Here is a 27,402-nt window from a genome sequence, read left to right on the forward strand (position 1 = left end):
CCCCGTCTCTTCTAAAAAAAATACAAAAAATCAGCCAGGCGTGGTGGCGGGCACCTGTAGTCCCACCTACTTGGGAGGCTGAGGCAGGAGAATGGAGAACCCGGGAGATGGAGCTTGCAGTGAGCAGAGATGCGCCACTGCACTCCAGCCTGGGCGACAGAGCAAGACTCCGTCTCAAAAACAAAAAACAAACAAAACAAAAAACACACCAAGAGTTTATACAAAAACCTTTTATTGACTGTATTTCTTCTCCCCATAACCTGGAACCCAGCCAGCATCTATGGCTTCCTGGTGTCTGATTCTTGAAAGTGGGGCCTTGGGAACATGGTTGGAGGCTATGGAAGGTGGGAATCTCACCCACCGACTATGCAGGTTGAAGGAAGCTTTCTTGCCTGGCTGAAGCTACAGCAGCTTCCCAGGGGAGCCCCTTAAGTCTAGAGGACCCATCACCCACTGAATGGGTGTGAGGAAGAGATGACACATCTTTCAGAGGCCCCATTACTCTCCTCTCCTATCCCACTCCAGGCTGAGGCCCTAGAGCTGAACCAGTCTCTCCCGTGGAGATGGGGCCCAGCAGTGAGGGGAGGGGGTTGGAGGTGAGTGTGTGCAGCAGCTCTGGGTCCTCATCAACAAAAAAGAAATGTGAAGAGGTTGGCACCTCTGAAATTGAACTGAAAAGGAACAAGGGAAGGAGGATACAGGAGAACAAAAGATGGGTTTGGGGTAGGGCCACCTATTAAGAGGCGACATGGCCCCTATGGGAGCAGGCCCTTCCAGCCCCACAAACACCTGGGAGAGGAATAGGGAGCCCTGGCCCTACTTAGACAAAGGAGTAAGGAAAAAATTAACACTTTTGGACTGAGATTGCCAGGAAAGGGCACCCATCAGCCCAGAAAACAGCAGCCAGCCCTCATCGGCCAGACATGGGCTAGGCTGCCTCCCTGGCCACCACAGCCCACTCTGGGAACTGTCACCTCTGCCTCCACCATTCCTGCCCCACTGCAAGCTCTGCATACTCCCTGCCCCAATGGAGCAGATGCTGCCAACCAGGCTGCAGCTGGTGGGGCAGAAACAAGGACCCTGAGCTCCAGGCCCTGTCCCTGGGGTGAAGCCTCCCTGTGGAGATGTTAGGCTCTTTACCACAGTCCTGCTGCTTTGAGCCAGATATCCAGAACTCTCCTGGGAGGGCAGTCAGCCCACAGGTTCTCTGGAAGACGGGATCCTAGGGAAGCATGCTCGGTGAGGAAGAAGAGCCTTGAAGGTATTGGTTCCTCTCTTTCCTGTCCTAGGTCCTGCTCTGCAGGCTCAGAAGTCTGAGTCTGCATCCATGAGTTCTGCCTCCATCAGGTTGGTGCGGGAGTGAATGGGCCCCAGGCCCTGTCGGTGGCCGTGAGCCCAGGCCATGGGGGCTGGTGCACTAGGCAGAAATGGATCCTGAGGGGGACTGGGCTCTGGGCAGAATGGGTTGGAGACCAGGGTCCACGCTCCCTGTCGGCAAGAGTCCCCAGCTCCCCATGCACCTGCAGCCACCAGGCATTTCTGCCGGGGCAGCTGAGGCAGTCGAGGAACCGTACTGGGCGCAGGGGCAGGAGGATGAAGCTCAGGGGGCGGCGCCAGCGGACACACCTCCTTCTTCCTCTTCCTCCTCTTCTTCTTCCGGCCCAGGCGCTTCTGCAGTTCTGGGGAGATCTCTGCCTCAACCAGCCATAGGTTGGCTTGTTCCTCTGGGGGCACTGACAGGAGGGAAAAAAACATGAGCTTGGGGCCCTGGCTCTGTCCATGCCACCCCCACTCTCCTGGGAGCCCTTACCCTGTTAGTTCTGGGGCCCAGGCCTCTAGACTCTTAGAGCCTTAGCCCCACCTTTCAGATCCTCTGGGGCCTTTCCTTCCTCTTCCTCCTCCTTTGACAGCCCCTGTACTCCAGTCCCAGAAGCCCCCAGCCTCTGTGCCCCCCCGTCTTCCTCCAGAAGCCTGAACCCTCATACCTGGAGTTGCCACAGGGGTGACAGAAATATCCTGGGGCAGTATGGCTCCTCTCCGAGCCACCATCTTGGTGACATGCTGGGCCCAGGCAGAGGAGACATCAGCTGAGGGCTCATTGAGATCAAAGGCCAAGCCCGCTGTGGGAATAGAAGGAAGGAAAGGAGAAGGAATAGTGACTCCCCAGTCCCTGGCAGTGCCTCCCATACTCAGTGCCATTCACCTTCCCACAGCCAGTCCCTCCTGCTCACCAGAGAAAGCTCACCCTGTGACCACGGTGATCTCTACCCCTTCAGAATCTGAAGAGAAGGGCCTCAGGTCCCCAAAGGGCCTAACTGGAGGCCAGAAATCCAGTTCTTGGAACCCTGACTTACTCTTGCCCAGGGATAGCAACTGCAGAATTTAGGAGAAGGGAGAGGGAGAGGAGTCTTCTTGGAACCCAAGCACTGGCAAGCAGACCCAGGGGCAGAAACAGAGAGGGGAAGCCCCCCAGAGGGTGGGAGGGGCCTGGGGAAGAATGGGTGTGTGAGTGACAGAGGGAGTGCCTTGCTCCACACAGTCAGTCTTCCAAATAATCTATGTGCCCCCAGCAGGCTGGGAGAGAATAGCACATGGGCAGCGCGGGGCCAGGCGGCTCCGGTGGAGGAGGGGTGAGGCTCACCCACAGGCCCATCGTGGGACACAGTGTGCATGCTGAAGGACAGCTCCTGGCCCGGGTTCTGTAGGAGCTCATGCCGCTTGGAGAAGGCCTTGGCAATCATCTTGCTCTTCTTGATCCGCTTGGGCTCATCGTCACTCTGCCCAGTCAACCTGAGAGTAGAAGGGATAGGGAAGGAGCGTGAAGAAACAGCCGCCTCCCAGCAAATCTTGGCAAGGGCCAGCGATGCCATTCTTTCCAGAGAAGGAGGCTCCCAAGGGCCTCAAGTCCTTCAAGGACTCAGGAGTAGAGGCCTTCTCTGCAAAGAAGTGGGGCCAGAATGCAGAGCTCCTGTGAGCCCAGCCCTCCAATCACTCCACTCTTAAAAGATGATGACAGCTGGCTCTGCACTTGGCCCAGGCCCAGGCATTGGGCCACCCAAGGACAGGAGGTGCCACCAGGGGGCAGTGGTGAACCACTGACCAAGGCTGCACTAGAAGCAGGACCTGACAAAACCTAAAGATGGGGTCCCAAGGCTGAGGGTGAGGCGGGCAGGGCAGGAGGGGCTGGCTGCCGCGCCCACCTGCACCAGGTACGCCTCCAGATGAGCAGCGTGGCCTTGGTCCAGACCCAGGTGCTCATGGCAATGCCAGTTCCAAACATGGCAAACAGGTTGATCTTCTCCACCAGAAGGCTCGGGCGATTCTTGATCTCACAGTCAGGGATGGGCTTCTTGGTGGGCAGTCCGATGGTCACATTGGCCTGACACCTACAGTGAGGGGACGTAGAGAAGTGAGGCTTTCCTTTTTTCTCTCTCTTTTTTTGAGACAGGGTCTTGCTCTGTCACCCAGGCTAGACTGCGGTGGCACGATCACAGCCCACCGCAGCTTCCAATTCCTGGGCCCAGGCAATCTCCTGCATCAGCCTCCCAAGTAGCTGGAACTACAGGTGGGGTTTTCTGAGTCTACTAGGTAGACTCAGACAACCAATCCAAAACCTTTAGAAAGGGCTAAGCCCCACAGCGCTGATCTCAACCCTGGGTGCTCATTAGAATCAACTGGGCAGCTTTTAATAGCTACTGATGTCTGGGCCCCGCCCCAGACAATTAAATCAAATCTCTGGGGCAGAGACTGAGGCATCATTGTGGTTTAAAGTATCCCAGACTGGAGGCCGGAACCTTTAAGGAAGAGCCTGACACAGTCAGGGCTTGGACTAGCATCCATTTTAGCGGCTGTCCTTGTAACAGTGGGCACTGCGCTTCTCTCCGCAGTAGAGATGTCTTACTCTCTCCAATCCATCCTCATTATGACACGAAAAAGCACAGGCAAAACTAGCCGACATTAACAAGTCATTAACCTATCATAGAGAGGTAACTAGTCCTGTGCCAAGATCTACAACAGGCTCTGCGGGAGAGCACGAAGAATTAGAGGGCAACTTAGTGTCAGTCACGAAGCTGAACTGGCTGCTTAACAGTCACACATGCACCAGCCAGGCAACCAAGGGGGTGGAGAGGGAAGGGCAGAGGTGAGAAGGGATGTGAAGGTTGTTTGCCATGTTTGAGAAACTGCAGAGACTGGCGCCTTATGCACCTAGACACCATCAGTTGAATCTGCTGTATGCAGCAGGGACTTGGCAAATCCCTGCTGCCCAGTGGGTGCAGGTGGGTGTCCTATGGCCTTGGCTCCGGCTCCCAACACTGCCGCCTCCATGCCCCTCACTCACAGCACATAGTCCCGGAAGCTGCGCTCCCACTCAGCCTGGTTGAAGAAGTCGTAGAAGTGGCAGCTGAAGGTAATGAGCACAAAGCCAAAGGCCAGGAAGCCAAAAATGCCTGTGGAGGACAGGGGCAGGACAGGACGTTACCAAGCCCAGTCCCGCAGCTGCAGTGGGGAGGAGGGAGTCTGCCCCACTGAGGCCTCAAAGACCGCTGGGGCTGGGGTGAACTCATCCTGGGCTCAGTCCAAGAACTGCTTCCTCTAAAATAAAGAAGGGCACTTGAGGCAGCCATGGGAGGGCCCACATGGGATGTAGTGGGCAGGAGGAACCAGTCCTGGCATGAACTTGAATTCTTCCCCCCGAGTAGGCCCCCTTCTTTTGAGCTGCCACTACCACTACCACCTACACACACCCCTTGTCCTTGTCCCCATGGCTAACTTGTCCCACTGACTTACTGCATCCTGCCGGTCACATAGCCCCAGGAGGGTGCAGTGTTGGACTGGCCAGGACCTCAGACCGAAGTCCCCCGGGGCCACTCACCTAGGCGCAGCATGGTCTCATTGATCTTGCTGGCAGCCTTCTCACTCAGCAGCCCCGGGTGGTTGCTCTTGATGGAGAACAGAGTCATGACTCCTGAACAGAAGGGGGACCTCAGACATTAGCAGGGGTGAGGCTGCCCTGCTGGGAAGGATGGGTGAGTGGGAGGAGGGTCCTAAGGCTCTGGAGTCCCAAGTCTGATTGCCCCTGTGCTGACTGAAAGCCTGGGGAGCTAGAGACACTGGAGAAATGGTGAGAAGTTGGTAGCAGGTCTACCAGGGACTGGGAAGACCAGGGCAGAGCCTAGACAGACACGAGAAGAGGAAACCTCGGTCATGGCCTAGCTGCCCCTAAGGAAGGGGGCAGATCAAAGCTGTTCTGATGGAAAAGGCATACAACAAACTCAAGAACAGCGCTATCCAATATAGTTGTTGTTTTTTTTTTTTTTTAGACGGAACCCTGTCTCCCAGGCTGGAGTGCAATGGCGCGATCTCAGCTCATTGCAAACTCCGCCTCCCGGGTTCAAGCAATTCTCCTGCCTCAGCCTCCCAAGCACCTGGGATCACAGGCACCCACCATCATGCTGGCTAATTTTTGTATTTTTGTAAAGATGGGGTTTCACCAGGCCGGGCGCGGTGGCTCAAGCCTGTAATACCAGCACTTTGGGAGGCCGAGACGGGCGGATCACGAGGTCAGGAGATCGAGACCATCCTGGCTAACACCGTGAAACCCCGTCTCTACTAAAAAATACAAAAAACTAGCCGGGCGAGGTGGCGGGTGCCTGTAGTCCCAGCTACTCGGGAGGCTGAGGCAGGAGAATGGCATAAACCCGGGAGGCAGAGCTTGCAGTGAGCTGAGATCTGGCCACTGCACTCCAGCCTGGGCGACAGAGCGAGACTCCGTCTCAAAAAAAAAAAAAAAAAAAAAAAAAAAAAAAAAAGATGGGGTTTCACCATGTTGGCCAGGATGGTCTTGAACTCCTGAACTCAGGTGATCTGCCCACCTCGGCCTCCCAAAGTGCTGGGATTACAGGTGTGAGCCACCATGCTGACCTTCCCATAGAAATATGTGATCCACATACATATGGCAATTTTCTAGTGGCCACTTAAAAAAAGTTAAAAGAAACAAGCAAAATTAGTATCAATATATTTTACAAACCCAATATATTCAAAATAAAAATCATTTCAACACATAATCCATGTAACACATTATTAATGAGATATTTTACATTTTTTTCCTGCCAAGTTTTTTTTTTTTTTTTGAGACGGAGTCTCACTCTGCCGCCCAGGCTGGAGTGCTGTGGCCGGATCTCAGCTCACTGCAAGCTCCGCCTCCCAGGTTCACGCCATTCTCCTGCCTCAGCCTCCCGAGTAGCTGGGACTACAGGCGCCCACCACCTCGCCCGGCTAATTTTTTTGTATGTTTTAGTAGAGACGGGGTTTCACCGTGTTAGCCAGGATGGTCTCAATCTCCTGACTTCATGATCCGCCCATCTCGGCCTCCCAAAGTGCTGGGATTACAGGCTTGAGCCACCGCGCCCGGCCCTGCTAAGTTTTTTTTAATACAGTGTGTATTTCACATTTTGCAACACACCTCAATTTGGACTCGTTTCTTTTCATTGTTGTCTTGTTTTCTTTGAGACAGGGTCTCACTCTGTCACCCAGGCTGGAGTGCAGTGGCATGATCATGGCTTACTGCAGCCTCAACCTCCTGGGCTCAAGCAAGCCTCCCACCTCAGCCTCTCACACAGCTGGAACCACAGGCATGTGCCACCCTGCCCAGGCAAATTTTGTATTTTTTGTAGAAATGGGGTCTCACTATGTTGTTCAGGCTGGTCTTGAACTCCTGAGCTCAAGTGATCCGTCCGTCTCAGCCTCCCAAAGTACTACGATTACAGGAGTGAGCTGCCGCACTCAGCCTGGACTAGTTTCAACACATGTGGCTAGTGATTACCACACCAGGACAGCATGATAATGAAGCACAAATCAGAAGTCAAAAAGAGAGGAAAGAGGCGACTGAACAGAAGGCTGGCAGTTCAGGTAAGGAAACTGAGGTTCACAAAGGAAACCCAACAACAATGAGCTAAATAGATGCTGAGGCTTACTGTGGGACGGCAGTACGAGACAGGAAAGTCAGGGACCACTAATTTCATGCATGCTGAGAGCTGTGTGTGCCAGGGGCAGAAAGAAGATGAAAACCAAGCTTCAGAAGATTGACAGTACATATCATTAATTTAATAATGTGCACACGGATAACCAAAGGACCCAGGTTGGGCCAAGTGTGCAGAGTAGATTACTCAGGGTGTTCATCACACAAGTGCACTGGCCAGGCGCTGACTGGGGCTGGATCCTGGCCCAACTCCACCTAACAAGCTGTGAGGCTGGGCATGGTGACTCACGCCTATAATCCCGGCACTTTGGGAGGCCGAGGTGGGTGGATCACTTTAGGTCAGGAGTTCAAGACCAGCCTGGCCAACATGGTGAAACCCCGTCTCTACTAAAAACACAAAAATTAGCCAGACGTGGTGGTGCATGCCTGTGATTTCAGCTATGGGGGAGGCTGAGGCAGGAGAATAGCTTGAACCCAGGAGGCAAAGGTTGCAGTGAGCCAAGATTGTGCCACTGCACTCCAACCTGGGCAACAGAGCCAGACTCTATCTCAAAAACAAAAATAAACAACAACAACAACAAAAAAACAAGCTGTGAGCCCTGGGCCAAGGCCCTGGAGAGAGGGATGGATTTTTCTGGCCAGCACAAAGGTGCTGTCCTGCAAGAAGTGCCCACAGTGTTTTGTCTGCCTAGAGGGTCACCTTCTACTGTGTGAAGGCCCTGTAGCAACTAGCTGGGGTCTCAGCATGGGGGCAGCTGTGTTGGCAGCTCTCGGCTCCCAATCACACACAGCAAGTGCCCAGCACATCTTGTTACCCAGCTGGTCCTGGTCTGGTCTTCACTCACCGCGGATGAGGAAGTAGCCTCCCACGATGAGCACCAGGCCGATTGGGGCCAGCACGAAGCCCGCACGGTATCGGTAGTTCTTGTAGCCCACAAAACAGATGCCACTCACAGAGTCCCCATCCACCTGCGGCAGGAAGGGGCGGGAGGGAAGGTGGGTTACTGGCCCCCTCCCTCAAACTCACCCTATCCAGAACTCCCATCCCTACCAGTCACTATACCTGCGCCACAGCAAGGATTGCCACAGTGAGGACAAAGGGGAGTGACCAGGTGAGCAGGTGGAAGTAGGAGGTCTTGCCCGAGAGAGGCTGGTAGGTAGTGCCCAGGGCTTTGAAGGAAGTGTGCCAGGCATAGGTGAGAACCACAAACCAAACCACGCCAGCCATCAGGGCATAGTACACGATGACAAAGATGATGACACAGGACAGAGTCTCATTGGAGCTGTGCAGAGAGGTGAGGTGTCACTTGAGGTGGTCACTCCATCCTCCCTCCACCTGGTCTCCCCACCCTGTGCCCAGACCCTCAACTGCTGAGGTCTAGAGGTTCCCAGAAGTCAGGCAAGGCTTGCAGACAGGACCCAGATCAGATCTGAGGAGGCTCTAGGAGCCGCCCCTTTGAGCAGATGCAAACCATGAAGGTCCTGATTCTGAAACTAAGATCCTAACACTGGACACCTTGCATGCAGTATGCAGTAAGGCAGAGCCAGATCCTGCTCTGGATCTCGGTTTTACACGCACCTGCCCCTTTTGGGGTAAATGCACACTTCAGCCTTTCTCCCTGCACCTTCACTTCTGGGTCCCCAAGACACCTACGTGGGCTCCCCAAGCCTCATGGTGCCATCTGCACGGCAGACGATCTCCCGGCGGGCACCATCCATGAACTGGGCCAGCCAGCCAATGCTGCCCACAAAGAAGCATGCATTGACGTAGAAGAGAATAACAGCAGGGTAGCGATTCGAGTTCCGCCAGTCAGCCACGAATGTGGCCTGGAAGAGAGAAGTGGGCCATTCTGCGAGGTTAGGGTTATTCTGCTGACACAGACACCCTTAACTGAGCCCCGGACCCTTCTGATCATGACCCTTCCCTGGGGACCCCCACCAAGACCCCTTTGCCCCCCTTCCCTCTGGCTCTTTTCCCGTGTTCCAGGCAGAGGGCATCCCGGGCATGCCCTCCCGCGGCTGACCAGGGTGAAGAGCGTGCAGAGGCCTGTGACGGCCCCAAAGGCCGCGATGTAGCTGTGCATGTCCTGGTGCTCAGCCTCGGTGAAGAGCGGGTTCTGGCACTGGATGCCGCAGCCCTCCACGTCCTCGTACCAGCTCTTGGGGTTGTCTGTCCGAACCAAGGGCACTTCGCACTGGCCTGAACTGTTGAACTTGATGTTCTGCACCTCATTCTGGCACCAGGGATGGGAAAAGATGGTGTCAAGGCAGCTCAGGGGCGAGCCTCTCGTTTAGGGAAAGGTATCCAGGTAGCATGGCAGGGTGGCTGGAGATACACTTCTGGGACCTGAATCCCAGGACTGGCTTGGCAAATTATTTGGCCTCTCTGTACTTCAGTTTCCTCACTTCTTTCTTTTTTTTCTTTGTTTTTTTTTGAGACAGTCTCGCTCTGTCACCCAGCCTGGAGGGCAGTGGCGCAATCTTGGCTCACTGCAACCTCTGCCTCCCGGGTTCAAGCAATTCTCCTGCCTCAGCCTCCCGAGTAGCTGGGACTACAAGCACCTACCACCACACCTGGCTAATTTTTGTATTTTTAGTAGAGACGGGGTTTCACCAGGTTGGCCAGGCTGGTCTGGAACTCCTGACTTCAGGTGATCTGCCCGCCTCGGCCTCCCAAAATGCTGGGATTACAGGCGTGAGCCACCGCGCCCAGCCAGTTTCCCCATTTCTAAGATGGTAGTACTTACCTCACGGTATGGTTTAAGGGTTAAAAGAATAAACATATATTTTTTATAGAGAGAGAGACAGAGTCTCGCTCTGTCACCCAGGCTGGAGTGCAATGGCACAATCTCAGCTCACTGCAACCTCTGCCTCCCGGGTTCAAGTGATGCTCCTGCTTCAGCCTCCCAAGTAGCTGGGATTACAGGTGCCCACCACCACATCCAGCTAATTTTTCGTATTTTTAGTAGAGACGGAGTTTCACCCTGTTGGTCAGGCTGGTCTTGAACTTCTGACCTCATCAAGTGATCCACCTGCCTCGGCTTTCCAAAGTGGTGGCATTACAGGCGTGAGCCACTGTGTCCGGCCAGTTTGTTTGTTTGTTTGTTTGTTTTGAGACAGAGTCTTACTCTGCAGCCCAGGCTGGAGTTCAGTGGCATGATCTCAGCTCACTGCAACTTCCACCTCCCGGGTTCAAGCGATTCTCGTGTCTCAGCCTCCCAAGTAGCTGGGACTACAGGCGCCACGACATCAGACTTATGTTTGTATTTTTAGTAGAGACAGGGTTTCACCATGTTGGCCAGGCTGGTCTGGAACTCCTGACTTCAGGTGATCTGCCCGCCTCGGCCTCCCAAAGTGCTGGGATTACAGGCGTGAGCTTATTATAATGGTATTTGGCATATAGTAAACAGGACTAATTAGTATTATTACTATAATTATTACTGTTATTATTTTCATTGAAGATCTCTCCTGCACCACTCAGAACTAGCTCACGTCCCCTGTCTTGGTGGCTCTAGCTGTTTCACATGCTCATGCCTTGACTCCCAACATAGACGAGAGACTTCCTGATAGGCTCCCGTCATCTGTGATGCCCATAACACCACAACACCCAACACAGCCACTGCTCAAAACATTTTGCTGAACATGTGATCACTGATAAATAGAGAATCCGTAATAGACGGGTCCAGCCAGTGAACTGCAGTTTGAGTTTGTGGCTTGCTGACCCCATGGCTGTAGGCTCAGGGTCTCCAGGAGACAAAGCTCTGGGCTCCCCTGCTCCCCACTGGACCCTGCCCTATACCCGGTCCTGCCCAGCCCAGAGAGCCTGGACCTTGTCTCACAGAGCACTCACTGTGCAGCCTTCAGGGAAGCGGTCAGGAGTACAGCGCAGGAAGTCAGGCCAGCCCCGCTCCCTCTCCACGATGGCACAGGGGCCTCTGGTGGCCTGGCAGAGGGTACGGCTGGGCAGCTCCACCCGGTCATTCTCACACTTGGGCATGTATACAGCACACAGCAGGGGCTGGATCACTGCCCAGCAGCGGGGAGCATTCCGGAGGCCTGAGGGTGGCAACAGAATCGCAGTGAAGGCCCTTCCTCACTCTGACCCACAGACACAGCTGCACCCCTATTCCCCAGGCCTTTGCCACACTGCAGCCTATCACTGGTCAGACCCAGCAGGTACAGTATTTCTCAACAGTACATCTGGGCAGGACAGTTCTTTATACTGTAGGACTGTCCCATGCATTGCAGACACTTAGCATTCCTAGACTCTGCCAACTCAATGCCAGTAGAACCCAGAAGTGATTGTAACAAACAAAAATGCCCCAGCCCTCTACTAGGGACGGTGACTAGAAGAGAGCCTGGAGAGGAACCTCTGGGCTGCTGGGAATGTTTTATTTCTTAATCTGGTACTGGTTACACGGGATGCTGGGAATATTCTATCTCCTGATCTGATACTGGTTACATGAGTGTATTCACCCTGTGGGAATCAAGTTCATGATCTGTGCGCTATTCTGTATGCTTACTATAATTTAAGTTTTAAGAAAATAACTGCCTCTTCCAGATGCCCTCCTAGGGAGTGGTAATGCCTCTGGTAGAGCTCCCCAGGGTGGATTTACCTTTTCAGGGGTGCACCCAACCCTCACGGGGCCCATTTGCTAGAACCAGGAGATGTTTCCCTTTGCCCAGACCCCAGAACCCTTGTTCCTCTTACCAAGCGGAGTGAGAGAGAGAAGAGATGGGGGCTTAAGAAGAGGTAGTCAGAGGAGCCAGGCACTCCAAAGCCAGAGGAGGAAGCAGGAAGTCAGATGGAGAGGAACAGAGGAGGCTCTGTCCAGTGCAGAGAGGGGAAAAATGTTGTCAGCAAGACAGAAACAGACGGCGATCTCCCAGCACCCCTCCCCAGCATAGTCCTCCACCCTGCCCATCACAGAAGCCCCTCCTGAATCATCCCGGCTTCAGCAATATCTATTTCCCAAACAAGAAGTTGCATTAGGAGAGAATATGACGATGTGAGAGCCAACGTGGGTGCCGGTCACATTTCCAGGCTGGGGGTGGCAGAGACAGGTAACCTCTCCTCTGGAGGGAAGGCAATATAGTAGAGGGGTAAGGAGCATGCGCACAGCAATTGGCCAGCCTGGGTCCAAATCTTGGCTCCACTCTTTCCTGGCTCTATGATCTTGTGCAAAGTACTTTAGCCTCAGTGGCCTCATCTGTAAAATGGGGATGATAGATTTACCTTATGGAACTGCTGTGAAAAGTGAGATAACACTTGAAATGCCCTTGGCAGTACCTGTTATGTAGTAAGCGCTCAGGAAATGTTAGCTCTTATGATTATTTGTTTGAGGCCTCTGACTACTCCCAGCTTTCAGAATATATTCCAGGGTGCAGAGCAAGTTCCTGCCAGTTAAGAAGCAATGTCCTCCTCCAGCTGGGCGCAGTGGCTCACGCCTGTAATTCCAGCACTTTAGGAGGCCGAGGCGGGTGGATCACGAGGTGGATCATGAAATTGAGACCATCCTAGCTAACACAGTGAAACCCCGTCTCTACTAAAAATACAAAAAATTAGCCGGGCGTGGTGGCGGGTGCCTGTAGTCCCAGCTACTTGGGAGTCTGAGGCAGGAGAATGGCATGAATCTGGGAGGCAGAGCTTGCAGTGAGCCGAGATCATGCCACTGCACTCCAGCCTGGGCAACAGAGCGAGACTCCATCGCAGAAAAAAAAAAAAAAAAAAAAAGGCAGCAATGTCCTCAGGCAACAGTTCCCACTTGACTCAATTCAGTTACCAGTTGGCCAGGCGCGGTGGCTCACACCTGTAATCCCAGCACTTTGGGAGGCCGAGGCGGGCAGATCACCTGAGGTCAGGAGTTCAACACCAGCCTGGCCAACATGGTGAAACCCCGTCTCTACTAAAAATCCAAAAATTAGTCAGTCCTGGTGATACATGCCTGTAATCCCAGCTACTCGGGAGGCTGGGGCAAGAGAATCACTTGAACCTAGGAGGCGGAGTTTGCAGTGGGAAGAGATGGCGCCACTGTACTCCAGCCTGGGCAACAGAATGAGACTCTGTCTCAAAAACAAAACAAAACAAAACAAAACAAAACAAAACCCTAAAAACAGTCACCAGAAATTCTCAGCACATGGGTACTTGTAGAAAACAGAGAAGTAGGTGCCAGGGATTGGGGTGAGGGCAGGGTTTGCCTACAAAATAGTAGCATGAGAGAATATATGGAGGTGAAAGGACTATTCTCTATCTTGAATGTGGTGGCTGGTTACACAAGTCTATGCATTTGTCTAAACTTAGAACTGTACAACAAAGAAAAAGTGAATTTTACTGGATGTTTACTTTTATTGCACAGTACATTTAAAATGGGGGGAGCTCTCTGGAGCAAAATGCTTTAGAGAAACATAAGGCAGTTAATAAAAAGGTTGTGTCGGCGGGCATGGTGGCTCAAGCCTGTAATCCCAGCACTTTGGGAGGCCGAGGTGGGTGGATCATGAGGTCAGGAGTTCAAGACCAGTCTGGCCAACATGGTGAAACCCCGTCTCTACTAAAAGTACAAAAATTAGCCGGGTGTAGTGGAGGGCACCTGTAATCTCAGCTACTCAGGAGGCTGAGGCAGGAGAACAGCTTGAACCTGGGAGGCAGAGGTTGCAGTGAGCCAAGATGGCACCACTGCACTCCAGCCTGGGCAACAGAACAAAACTCCATCTCATAACAAACAAACAAAAAACAAAAAACTGTAATTTTTCTCAATCTTTTTATATCTGTGATAACAATCAGGTTTTAAAAATGTGTAATTTGATTGTTTTTATTTTTTTCCCCTCATTGTGAATATGGTTTCATACCTTGAAAATAAAACTCCCCAGGAAAAAGAGAGATTATTAAATAAATCTTTTTTTTTTTTTTTTTTTTTTTTTTTGAGACGGAGTCTCGCTCTGTCGCCCAGGCTGGAGTGCAGTGGCCGGATCTCAGCTCACTGCAACCTCCGCCTCCCGGGTTCACGCCATTCTCCTGCCTCAGCCTCCCGAGTAGCTGGGACTACAGGCGCCCGCCATCTCGCCCGGCTAGTTTTTTGCATTTTTTAGTAGAGACGGGGTTTCACCGTGTTAGCCAGGATGGTCTCGGTCTCCTGACCTCGTGATCCGCCCGTCTCGGCCTCCCAAAGCGCTGGGATTACAGGCTTGAGCCACCGCGCCCGGCCTATTAAATAAATCTTAAAGGACAACTGAGACATTATCTAGGGAAAAAATAAGGTGGATCTTTACCCCATTTCTTACATAAAAGTCCAGATGGATAAAAAATAACTACATTGTTTTTCTAAAAATTAAAGTTTTAGAAGAAACGATGGGAAATGATTTTTTAAACCTTGGAGTGGAGAAGACCTTCTGAAATGACACAAAACATACACACCATGAGATAAAAGATTTAAACAAAAGACTTCAGAAAAATCGATACAAAATCATAAGAAAAGTAAGACACTCAACAAATATATTTTCAATGCTTATCACAAGAGCTAATTTCCTTATATGCACAGAGCTCCTCCAAATCAGTAAAAATTGCATAATTCTGTAGAAACATAGGCAAAAGACAAATAACAGATCACAGCTTCAAATGTTTTGATCTTTATCACTAAGTGATAAAAAGTATAAAAGTTTAAAAAAAGAGTATTTCGTTGTAGTTTATTCCACATTTGTATTATTAAGAGTGAGGTCGAACATCTCTTTACGCTTTTATTTATTTATTTATTTTATTTTTTTAAGACGGGGTCTCACACTGTTGCCAAGGCTAGAGTGCAGTGGCATAATCACAGCTCACTGCAGCCTTGAGCTCCCCAGGCTCAGTTAATCCTCCCACCTCAAACTCCTGAGTAGTAGAGACTACAAGCTCACACCACCACACCTGGCGAATTTTTGTATTTTTCTGTAGAGACGAGGTTTCACCATGTTGCTCAGGATGGTCTTGAACTCCTGGGCTCAAGGCCATTTAATGGCCTTTAAAAACATAAAGAGTGCTGGGCGTGGTGGCTCATGCCTGTAATCCCAACAGTTTGGGAGGCCGAGACGGGTCGATCACCTGAGGTCAGGAGTTCGAGACAAGCCTGGCCAACATGGTGAAAACCTATCTCTACTAAAAAACTACAAACACTAGCTAGGTGTGGTGGCGGGCACCTGTAATCCCAACTACTTGGGAGGCTGAGGCAGGAAAATTGCTTGAATCCAGGAGGTGGATGTTGCAGTGAGCCGAGATCGCCATTGCACTCCAGCCTGGGTGACAGAACAAAACTCCATCTCAAAAAAAAAAAAAAAAAAAAAAAGAAAGCAAAGATAAAGAGTATGGGGGGAAACCGGCACTTTTATATTTGTTGGTAGGAATAAAAATTAGTAAACACTTTGGCATTATCTACCTTTCTTTTTTTTTTTTTTTTTTTTGAGACTGAGTTTCACTCTTGTTGCCCAGGCCAGAGTGCCATGGCACGATGATCTCGGCTCACTGCAACCTCCGCCTCCCGCATTCAAACGATTCTCCTACCTCAGCCTCCCGAGTAGCTGAGATTACAGGCATGCGCCACCATGCCCGGCTAATTTTTTTGTATTTTTAGTAGAGACGGGGTTTCTCCATGTTGGTCAGGCTGGTCTCGAGCTCCAGACCTCAGGTGATCCACCTGCCTCGGCCTCCCAACGTGCTGGGATAACAGGCGTGAGCCACCGCCCCCGGTCCCAAAATTTTATACTAGTACTTCTACTTCACATGTTCCCAAAGATAATATAGATTATTCATTGCAGCACTGTTTTAATAGCAAAAGAGTAGAAACAGCTTGAATCCCTACCCATCAATAGGAGACCAACCAAGTAAAATAACGTACACCATTATAATAGAACACTTTTCAGGGTTGAACTATAGTCACGTGCTGCTTAACAATGAGGATATCTTCTGAGAAATGTGTCACCAGGCAATGTCATCTTTGTGTGAACATCATAGAATGCACTTACACAAACCTGGATGGTAGAGCCTACTGCACACCTGGGTGATACAGTATAACCTATGGCTCCTAGGCTGCAAACCTATACAGCATGTTGCTATCCTGAATACTGCAGGCAACTGTAACACAACGGTGAGTATCCCTGTATCTAAACATATCTAAACATTGAAAGGCTACAGTAAAAATGTGGTATTATAATCTTAAGGGAACACCATCACATGTGGTTCATTGTTAAGCAAAGTCTCCTTATGGGGTGCATGACAGGACGTGCATTGAAATGGAATGTCCAATGTTGTAATGTTACGTGGACTCAGTTGAGTGGAGAACAGTCTATAGAGCATGGTACTGGTTGGGTGGTAGAGGAGAGACTAAGAGCACATCTACATCTAGACAGATGTCAGATATTTCCAAAAGGACACACAAACCAGTGTTGGTGGTTACTTCTGCAGAGGAAAAATAGGTAGCTGGATGCAGAAATAGGACTTAACTTGTTCCTTTTGAATTCTGTGCCACGTACATGTATAACCTATTTTTAAAAAGTAATTAAGCTTAAGGCAGAACATGGTGGCTCACGCTATAATCCTAGCATTTTTGGGAGGCCCAAGGTGGGTGGATCACTTAAGCTCAGGAGTTCGAGACCAACCTGGGCAATATGGCCAAACCCCATCTCTACAAAAACAAAACAAAAACAAACAAACAAACAAAAACTTGAGCTTAAAAACAAAATAAAGAAACACACAAATTACTAGGATGGGAAAGCTTTCCAAAGAGAAAAGAAGGAAATGAAACTGAAAAGAGAAAGAGCCGGGCGCGGTGGCTCAAGCCTGTAATCCCAGCACTTTGGGAGGCCGAGACGGGCGGATCACGAGGTCAGGAGATCGAGACCATCCTGGCTAACACGGTGAAACCCCGTCTCTACTAAAAAATACAAAAAACTAGCCGGGCGAGGTGGCGGGAGCCTGTAGTCCCAGCTACTCGGGAGGCTGAGGCAGGAGAATGGCGTAAACCCGGGAGGCGGAGCTTGCAGTGAGCTGAGATCCGGCCACTGCACTCCAGTCCGGGCGACAGAGCGAGACTCCGCCTCAAAAAAAAAAAAAAAAAAAAAAGAAAAGAGAAAGAAAGGGGATATCAGCTTTGTCTGTATTATCTTATTTCTTTTAATAAAATATGAAACAAAAAGAGAAACAGGAATACAGGTGGTACCACGCCCGGCTGATCTAGACTTTTAAAAAGACTTTTTATTTGTGTGATTCTGATGACGAATCAAGTTGAGTACCACTGTTCTAAGGTTGGTTTAGTATTAGAAAGTTCAGTCAATGCAATTTACTACATTAACAGGTTAAAGGAGAAAAAAATCATATTATCATCTCAATGGGTGCAAAAAAAAAGTTGATAAAATTCGGCCAGGCATGGTGGCTCCCACCTGTAATCCCAGCACTTTAGGAGGCTGAGGTGGGTGGATCATGAGGTCAGGAGATTGAGACCATCCTGGCTAACATGGTGAAACCCCATCTCTACTAAAAATACAAAAAATTAGCTGAGCATGGTGGCACACGCCTGTAGTCCCAGCTACTTGGGAGACTGAGGCAGGAGAATCGCTTGAACCCGGGAGGCAGAGCTTGCAGTGAGCTGAGATCGCATCATTGCACTCCAGCCTGGGTGACAGAGTGACACTCCATCTCCCCCCAAAAAAAGTTGATAAAATTCAACATCCATCTATGATCAAAAGAATAATTGGCAAATTAGAAATAGGAGAAAACGTTCTTAATCTGATAAACTGTAATTAACTATAAAAAACCTATATCAAACATCAAATTTAATGGTGAAGGGTAGAAAAGCTTTCTTTTTAGGATCCAGAAAAATCAAGAATTAAGACGTTGTGTCTATTTAACAACGTACTGGAAGCCTTAAGTAAAGCAATAAAGATAAATAAAAGGTATAAGACTTGGAAAAAAAGAAACAAAACTCATTACTCACAAATTATATGACTATGTGTATAGAATAAATTTAGCAATCAATTTTATTTCTATATATCAGCAACAAAGTGAAATAAATGTTAAAGGCATCAATTTTATTTCTATATTTCAGCAACAAACAAAGTGAAATAAATGTTAAAGGCATCATTTACAACAGCATCGAAAACATCAAGTACCTAGGAATGTCTAACAAATAATAAGTATTTAAATCTGTGCAGAATATTGAGAAAATGAAAGCTCTAAATAGAAATATAAAAATGTTCAATGTTTGGAAGACTCAGTATTGTAAAGATGTCTCTTTTTTTTCCAAGTTAATCTATATAGTCAATGCAATCCCAATAAAAAATCACCAAGTATTTTTATATTAAAACACAAAGGAGCATTTTGGGAGGCCAAGGCAGGAGGATCGCTTGAGCCCAGGAGTTCAAGACCAGCCTGGACAATACGGTCAGACCCTGTCTCTATTAAAACACACACACATGTGCGTGCACACACACATACACACACACACACACACGTGCGATCAAGAATAGCTCAGACTCTCTACTAGATACTGATATTCTGTAAGTAACATTCTTACCCTATGGTTCACAAAGGATTTTTGGAAAAATTGAGGTCCATGAATTTCAATGGGAAAAAAATTACACCTAACCAAAATTTGGCCCTTCCTCCAATTATGAATGTAAGCAACACATCACAGTATATAATTTTGGGGGGGGGGGCCCTGTGGTTCCTGCATGAAGATAGTGGCCGGCGGTGCCTGGACATACAATACCACTTCCATTGTCTCGGTAAAGTCCGCCATCAGAAGAACAAAATGGAGTCTCTTATGTCTACTTCTTTCTTCATAGACACAGTAACAGTCTGATCTCTCTTTCTTTTCTCACACCAAAGTGCTGGGGTTACAGGCATGAGCCACCACGCCTGGCCCACAGCACATAATGTTAATAGTACCTGTGGCTTTGTCACAAGTGGAAACCAGATATTTTGTTGCAGATATCTCGAAATAATGTCAATAATCACTTTGATATTATAGTGGTTATTACACCTGCACCAGATCTTATTTATTGTATAAATAAGCCCACCTACTTGCATTTTTATATTTGATAACTATTATGTCAATATAATTTATTTTCTTTGTAATCCTATATACTCGTATCTAGCATATATAAAGAACTCCTACAAATCTTACAAAAATGACAGATAGTCCCTATAGAAAAATACGTCAAAGATTTGAACAGACACTTCCCAAAAGCAGAAATCCTAATGGCCAGTAAGCATTTGAAAAGGCATTTAACTTTACTAGTAATCAGGGAAGTGCAAATTAAAACCACAAATATATGCCACAACATAGCCAGTAGATTGGCAAAAATGTAAAAGGCTGATAATACCAAGTGTTGGGAATCATGTGAACCAATGTTGACTTTCTACTACCTAGTGGGAGTATAAGTTGGTACAACCACTTTGAAAAATGGTTTGGCAAAAGCCCAAAGTATGCATGCACCTTATTAGCTAGCAATTCTTCTTCAGCATATACCTGGAGAAACTTGTGCCAGTTGTACCAGGATATATATAAAAGACTACTCACAGCAATGTTATTCACAGAGGGCAAAAACTTGAAATGACAATAAAAGGGGTAAACAATTGGTGGTATACTTATATAATGGAATATTATTCAGCAATGAAGAAATAAGCTGCAGTATGAGGGGGGTGGCTCACCTGAAGTCAGGAGTTTGAGGCCACCCCGACCAACATGAAAAAACCCGTATCTACTAAAAAATACAAAAATTAGCCAGGCATGGTGGTGCGCACCTATGGTCCCAGCTACCCGGGAGGTGGAGGCAGGAGAATTGTTTGAACCCAGGAGGTGGAGGTTGTAGTGAGCCGAGATCGCACCACCGCACTCTAGCCTAGGTGACAGAGCGAGACTGTCTCAAAAAAAGAAAAACAAACAAATGAACAAACAAAAAAGAAATAACCTGCAATAACATGGATGAATCTTACATAATAACGTAGAGTAAAAGAAACAAGAAATAATATGCACAGCATATTATTAGTATTATTTTTTTTTTTTTTTGAGATGGAGTCTCGCTCTATCGCCCAGGCTGGAGTGCAGTGGCCGGATCTCAGCTCACTGCAAGCTCTGCCTCCCAGGTTTATGCCATTCTCCTGCCTCAGCCTCCCGAGTAGCTGGGACTATAGGCGCCTGCCACCTCGCCCGGCTAGTTTTTTGTATTTTTAGTAGAGACGGGGTTTCACGGTGTTAGCCAGGATGGTCTCGATCTCCTGCCCTCGTGATCCACCCGTCTCGGCCTCCCATAGTGCTGGGATTACAGGCTTGAGCCACCGCGCCCGGCACAGCATATTATTTTATACAAATTCCACTTGAACAGAGTTCAAAAACATGCAAAGCTGAAATATACTGCTTATGGATTCCAAAACTAAAAGGTAAAACCATAGAGAAAAAAAGGAAGTGATTACTGAAAAGTGGAGAGGATGTGAGCAAGCGGAGGAGGATGTGACTAGCAAGACACAGAGGGAGCTTCTGGGGTCTGACCATGTTCTAGTTATTGACCCAGATGCCACTTTATAATTATTTGCTATTTAGTACCTCTGTGTTTTATGCAGTTTTCTACATACATGTTATATTTCACAATTAAAAAGTTAAAGATCTGAAGCAAAATTGAAGACTTGGGCTGGCACAGAACACATGCCTGTAGTCCCAGCTATTCCAGGCACCATAAGTATCATGCATACAATCAGTGAGCCTCTGAATAGCCACTGCACTCCAGCCTGGGCAACATAGCAAGACCCCATTGCTCAAATAATTAATTTAAAAAAAAATTTTTTTAAAGACTTAGGAGGCCGGGCGCAGTGGCTCACGCCTGTAATCCCAGCACTTTGGGAGGCCGAGACGGGCGGATCACGAGATCAGGAGATGGAGACCATCCTGGCTAACACGGTGAAACCCCGTCTTTACTAAAAAATACAAAAAACTAGCCGGGCGAGGTGGCGGATGCCTGTAGTCCCAGCTACTCGGGAGGCTGAGGCAGGAGAATGGCGTGAACTCGGGAGGCAGAGCTTGCAGTGAGCCAAGATCGCGCCACTGCACTCCAGCCTGGGTGACAGAGCGAGACTCTGTCTCAAAAAAAAAAAAAAAAAAAAAAAAAAAAAATTAAAAAGACTTAGGCCCGTGTATGTTTTTCTATATTTTATAGTTTCCCTATACGTGTGTGTGCATACATATATACATACATATAAACATATGTATTTTTGAGACAGGGTCTTGCTCTGTTGCCCAGTCTGGAGTGCACTGGTGTGATCATGGCTCACTGCAGCCTCAACCTCCTGGATTCAAGTGATCCTTTTGCCTCAGCCTCCAGTGTAGCTGGAACCACAGGTGTGTGCCAACATGCTTGGCTAATTTTTTTTTTTTTTAGAGATGGGGTCTCACTTTGTTGCTCAGGCTGGTCTCAAAGTCCTGGCTCCAAGCAATCTCCCACCTCAATTTCCCAAAGTGCTGAGATTACAGGTGTGAGCCACTGCATCCAGCCTATACATACATACATATATATATATGCACACTTTTTTTGGGGGGGGGGATGGAGTCTCACTCTGTCACCCAGGCTGGAGTGCAGTGGTGCAAGCTCTGCCTCCCGGGTTCACGCCATTCTCCTGTCTCAGCCTCTCGAGTAGCTAGGACTACAGGTGCCCACTACCATGCCCGGCTAATTTTTTGTATTTTTAGTAGAGACGGGGTTTCACCGTGTTAGCCAGGATGGTCTCAATCTCCTGACCTTGTGATCCACCCGCCTCAGCCTCCCAAAGTGCTGGGATTACAGGCATCAGCCACTGCACCTGGCCATATATATCTTTTTAACTGACTCTGATCATCAGCCAAGTTTGGGAACAGCTCTAAGGAAATTCTTTCTGATCTGTCCCTGAAAATAATCCACCATCACCAAAAACATTCCTCCTCTCACCCTTCAATTCAATGTGTGACAGGCAAACAAGAAATTCCTCCCAGCCTTTGTCTCTCTCCTACTTACCTGCACCTGGGCAAGGTGACAGGGCCACACACTTACGTACCACACAGAGCACAGCAGTGGTTAAGGAGGCTACGTGCTGGCTCTCAGGGACTATCATCACTGCCAGCTGCAGGCCTCTCTGCTTTTTTGCCCCACTTACTAAACCAGGTTTGGCCTAAGGTGGACCACGGCCTGGACATTATGTTTGTCTGGTCAGCTTGGAATGCCTGGGAGGAGGCATTTCCAGCTGTAAAGGGGAGAGATGCTAAGTGACTGAAGAAGCCTGAGGCCAGAGAGATGAAAGACAGAGGAAAGACCTGAGGTCTATACAGACCTAGAAATTGGACCAACCTGAGCTATAAACTTCCTCAGTCAATGGCATCCTTCCAAAGCCCCAGTAGTCAGGGCCAAGGAAGCACACAGTAGCCACCTCTCTCCAGCAATTCCTGTTTCCAGATCTGCCAAGAATCTCCACATAGATGTCCAATGAGCATCTCTAATTCACATGGCCAAAATCAAAGCCACACCTCCTGCCTAAACTTGTTCCTCCTCTAGCATTCTCTATCTTAGTGAAAGGGAATGGCACCACCTTCCATCCAAGCCTGAAACCTGAGGCCTCCCACTCATTGAGGCTCCACATCTAACTCATCAGTGCCCTCTGAGCACTACCTCTGAAAGTTAGTGGGATCTGCCCACTCCTTCCGTCCTGTTACCAAGTCCCAACCACCATCGTCTCTCACTTGGGCTACTTCGACATCCCCTGGTCAAGAAGTCAGTCTCCAGGCTTTCCCTGCTCCTATGGCTTCTTCACACCACACCCAAAGAGATCCAGCTAAAATGCAAAGACAATTACATCTCTCCCTTGCTTAAAATCTTTCAATGGCTCCTTATCATCCCCTGGATAACATCCAAACTTAATATGAGGTATACATCCCTTTATTTTCTAATTCTTTAGGTCTTATCTCTTACAATTCAACCCCTCACACGCTTTGATCCAGTTCTACTGCAACTCTTACACTTCCTTTAAAAGCACCAAGCCCTCCTACCTCTACATCTTTGTACATACTATTTCCTCTTCCTACCTGGATCTTCACACCTCAACTCTCCCTCGGCCAGGCAATTCCTGCTTATGTGTCAAGTTATAGGTTAAATGTCAGTTCTTCTGGGGATGTTCTTTGGGTCCTTTGTGCTTTTTCAGCACCCTAAAATGCCACAGTACCTTTCACAAGTATTTCTTTTTTACTTTACTTTTTTTTTTTTTTTGAGATGGAGTCTCGCTCTGTCGTCCAGGCTGGAGTGCAGTGGTGCTATCTCAGCTCACTGCAATCTCCACCTCCTGGGTTCACACCATTCTCCTGGCTCAGCCTCCCAAGTAGCTGGGACTACAGGAGCCCACCACCATGCCCGGCTAATTTTTTTTTTTTTTTTTTTTTTTTTTTTGTATTTTTTAGTAGAGACGGGGTTTCACCTTGTTAGCCAGAATGGTCTCGATCTCCTGACCTCGTGGTACACCTGCCTCGGCCTCCCAAAGTGCTGGGATTACAGGTGTGAGCCACCATGCCCAGCCCTTTCACAGGTATTTCTAAAGCCTGTTGAATGGTCTGTCTTCCTCTTTTTTTTAGAGATAAGATCTCAGACTGGTCTCAAACTCCTGGGATTGAGCAATCTTCCCACCTCAGCACTGTAATCTCAAAGTGCTGAGATTACAGGTGTGAGCACCATGCCCAACCTGTCTTCCTCTTGATGACAGAGGATCATGTCTGTATTCTTCATCCTTACATGCCCAGAATGTGACATATGGCAAACATTCAATACATAACTGAATGCATGAATGGAAGCATGGATGTGTACTCAGTACTCGGAGGCTTTGAAAAAAGTGAAGACCCAGTCTCTACCTTCAAGAGTCTACCGATGAAGACAACCTATATCATCTTCATCCTTCACCCACAAAAACGGCCCTAAGAGCCGGGTAACACTGATCATGTCTAATGCAAAATCAAGATGATTAACTCAGGACATGATAAACAACTTGCCAGAGGCTACCAGCTGACCTGGCTGTGATTCTCACACGAGACTCAAGGCTCGGGTTCACTCTACCTACTCATTACCCAGCTCAAGCTAACACCTGCTTCTGCTCCACTTGCAAGACCCAAGCAGAAAGAGTGCAACCAGAACGCAGATGGAAACAGGAATGAGCTGAGTGATGGTGGTTGGTGGCAGAGAACTCATAGTGAACTAATGGAACTAATGGTGCTGGGCTCAGTGCTGGCGTCTCTGCAGGACCCTACCCTGCCAAAAGGCACAGAAAATGAGATTTCAACCTGCACAACCAGCAGATGGTACTAACTCGTACATGTTCCAGCTTAAACTACTTCTGTCTGCTCAGCAGCTGCTCTCAAGAGTATGGGCTGGAAAGAGGTTCATACCCTTCCTCCTTGATCTGATGGTAACTGCAAGGAGGCAACATCAAACATGCATTTAACTTGGGAAAATTAAACCATGGGTCCCTGCAAAATCAATAAAGAGAGGGACAGAAAGATTATCCTTCGACAGCATGAGCAACTCAGAACTGGGTGAGATTCTAGTGCTGAGAGATTTGGACTTTCCATTCAGCTCACTCCTAAACTCAAGTGGTGCTCAAAGCAACCTTGCTTAATCTTACTTTGGTGTTCTTTTTATTACTATTATTCTTTCAGTCTTTTGCATGAATGTAACTTTAAAATTACAATTATTGTCTTCTATGTATACCCATTCTTATGTATGAGTATACATGTAACACATTTATGCAAATGTCGTAAAAGGAGTGTATATGCAAAACCACATCAACCTTACACTACAGTAATCTGCAGAGTTTTCAAAGCCACTGTTGATTACACCCGGTTTCTGTCTAATGTGCTGTGCTGACTTTAGAACCTGATCCCCACAAAGGATGTAGCTCCACCTTATGGGTACCACGGATACCATCCTCCAAGTTCCTCCTCCAGCATCTGAACCAAGCCAGGAACCTTATGGACTTGTCCAACATCTGACAAAGGCTGAGAACTTGTCAATGACAGGCGGCCTACATACACTCCCTACATTAGGGTCCTCACCAGACCCCTGGGCAGAGCTAAGACATGGGGTACCCCAGCCCTGTCAAAAGAGGGAGGCTCCCAGTTCTGCTCCTGGCTCCTGGTTTTCTTTTCTTTTTCAAGAACAGTTTTAGAATCACACTGGCTAGATAAGGCCAGCTCCCTTCCCCAGCACCCTCCAGGCCTCATCTAGAAAAGTGACAGGTGGGGAGAGCATATACTCCACACTGCTAAGGAAGGACATTTGGGTTCAGTGTGCAGTTTTTCAGACTCTGCCACTCCAGTGAGGGGGCTCTGGGACTTCAAACCACCATGGAAGTGTCCACAGGCTCTCAACACTCCAGACTTAAGCGTCCTTCCACAGCCCTGACCAGCCTGGGTAACCAAATTTCCAAAGAACACATAAATAATCGTTAGAAAGGTCTTATTCCTTCATAATCTCCTGCATGCGTCAGAGTGCCCGTTTTTCAGATGCACAAGCTGAATGAAATCTCCTGTGAAAGTCAGACAAGATCACAGTTCTCTAGGCTTCTTTCCTGTCTCCTAAATCAAGATTTCCAGAACTTTCTGGTTACCTTCTAATAACTCATCGTTAAGGAGGTTTCATTTCCTTCAAAACTTCACTCGATCATGTCCCCCTACCCTTCCCTCCAAATGCCTAAACCTCTTCCACCGTCATCCCTCCCCTTTTCCTCTCCAACTCCAATTTCCCCAGGGTCTTGAACACCTCCTTGAATTCCCCGGCACCCTGCTTCCAGAGTAGGTGGAGCATCTCCTCTTCTTACAAAATGTCTTTTCCCGTGGCTTAGAGCCCCCTCCTCACGGGCCCCTCATCCCCGCCATCCTTTGCTCACCCACCAGATCGGGCCCTTTGTGACTCGCTTCATCAACTTCCTTGCCCTCCCTTTCCCATGACCGAGGGTCCCATCCTGCACGTAACCCGCCCCCAAAGTTTCGGACTCTGTCCCTCCAACTCTCCTGGGTGCTGTCCCCGCCCTCTCCGAGGCTCAGGCCTGAGCCTGTTCTTTCGAAGGGTGCCCCCGTCTTACCGCAGCAACTCCCCCCCCCTCCAACCCGGCTCCGGAGTACTTACCCGACCAGAGCACGAGCTTGCCGTGCGCTTCCTCCTGGGAGTCCGAGTCCCCGGCCAGCAGTGTGGAGGTGGCCCCGTAGGGCAGCACGGAGCCCAGGCACACGTTGTAGAGCAGCGGCTCGCAGGGGGCAGCCCGGCCGCAGTGGCTCAGCGGCGGCGGAGGGCCGGTCACCGCCGCGCTCCTCCTAGCGCTCCCGCCCGCGCTCCGCGGCCCAGGCCCGGTCGCGTTCCCGCTCGAGGACGCCCCCCGGCTCGGGCCCCCCAGCAGCAGCAGCAGCAGCCCCAGCAGCGGGAGCTCCGGCCCCCGCGCGGGGCGGGCAGCGGCCATGGCCAACCCCGCCAACTCAGCAAAAACCCCGGCGCCCCCGCCCGCTCCTCGGAGCCCACCGGCCACACGCACGACCCTTGCGGGCGCGGAGGCGGCTCATGCGACCTGTGCGCCCGGAGAAACCGGGCCCGGGGCCCTCCGGACGCTCCACGCGCCCCGGCCCTTCGGCGCCCAACTTCGCAAACTTTGGAACCTGGGGCCCATGTTGGGCTGCGGAGGCCCGGACCGGGATGCACGACTCCCAAAGCCCTCGCCTCGCAATCCAAGTTGTCTTCAGCCCTGGGAGCCCCCTGGGCCCCCAATCCCCAGCCCCATTCCCTCTCCCACCATTAAAGCCAACTCCCAGCCCCGCGAGGGAGGCCAGGCGCGGGCCGGGGGTGCGAATGCAGCTCCGGCTCCGCCCCCGCGCCAGCCCGCGGCCCAGCAGCCACCCTCGCCCCAGCGCGCCGCAGACCCCCGAGCTCTCCTCGCCGACGACCCGGCTCCTTTGTTGCTCTAGCTCGCTGGGCTCTCTGGAATGCACGGGCCTCGCGGAGCCAAGCCCGGCCCCCCTGCGCCGAGGCTGGGGGAGGGACTGGACGAAGAAGGAGGGGAGAGATGGGGAGGGGAGGCGAGAGAGGAGGAGCGCAAGCGTCAGCGTCCCCGGCGCCCGGAGGGGCCCGGGCTAGGGGGATCTGGTGACCCCGCCTGCCGCCGCCCCGCGCCAGGGGGAAAGAGATGGGTGGAAATCGTGGGCCGGACCTGCAAGGAGAGACTCGGCGGGCACCTTGGTTGGTCTGAGGTCGTCTGCAGGAAGCGGATTTTTCTCCTGGCTTAGGGTGGGAGAGACAGGGGATGCCTGAAGTCAACAGGGACTTCTATTCCGTCTCTGTCCCGATCTCCAGGCTCGCCAGTTTTTCCTGCTTTGGTTAGATTTTCCAACTTATTCCGGGGCCCCATGGAGAAG

At 49.8% G+C, this 27,402-nt stretch overlaps 1 protein-coding gene across 2 annotated transcripts; it reads right to left on the bottom strand.

Annotated features, from left to right (window-relative positions):
• Positions 1-215: 215 nt before the first annotated feature.
• On the bottom strand, positions 216-26,975 carry SMO (smoothened, frizzled class receptor). Of its 2 annotated transcripts, XM_030933356.1 has the most exons (13): positions 26,129-26,227; positions 11,691-11,806; positions 10,830-11,035; positions 9,004-9,213; positions 8,634-8,806; positions 8,043-8,262; positions 7,825-7,948; positions 4,874-4,966; positions 4,340-4,448; positions 3,201-3,386; positions 2,642-2,790; positions 1,986-2,120; positions 216-1,733 (listed from the first exon to the last, which is right to left on the bottom strand). In XM_030933356.1, exons 3-13 carry the CDS (start codon positions 10,974-10,976, stop codon positions 1,306-1,308), a joined length of 1,974 nt encoding a protein of 657 aa, XP_030789216.1. In that variant the 5' UTR covers positions 10,977-11,035; positions 11,691-11,806; positions 26,129-26,227; the 3' UTR covers positions 216-1,305. The 2 variants fall into 2 exon arrangements, with proteins under 2 accessions (XP_030789216.1, XP_010377062.1); XM_010378760.2 differs by lacking the exon at positions 11,691-11,806 and having other exon boundaries at positions 26,129-26,975.
• Between the last annotated feature and the right edge of the window lie 427 nt (positions 26,976-27,402).

Source organism: Rhinopithecus roxellana, chromosome 6 (genome assembly GCF_007565055.1).
Source record: "Rhinopithecus roxellana isolate Shanxi Qingling chromosome 6, ASM756505v1, whole genome shotgun sequence".
NCBI lineage: Eukaryota > Metazoa > Chordata > Mammalia > Primates > Cercopithecidae > Rhinopithecus > Rhinopithecus roxellana.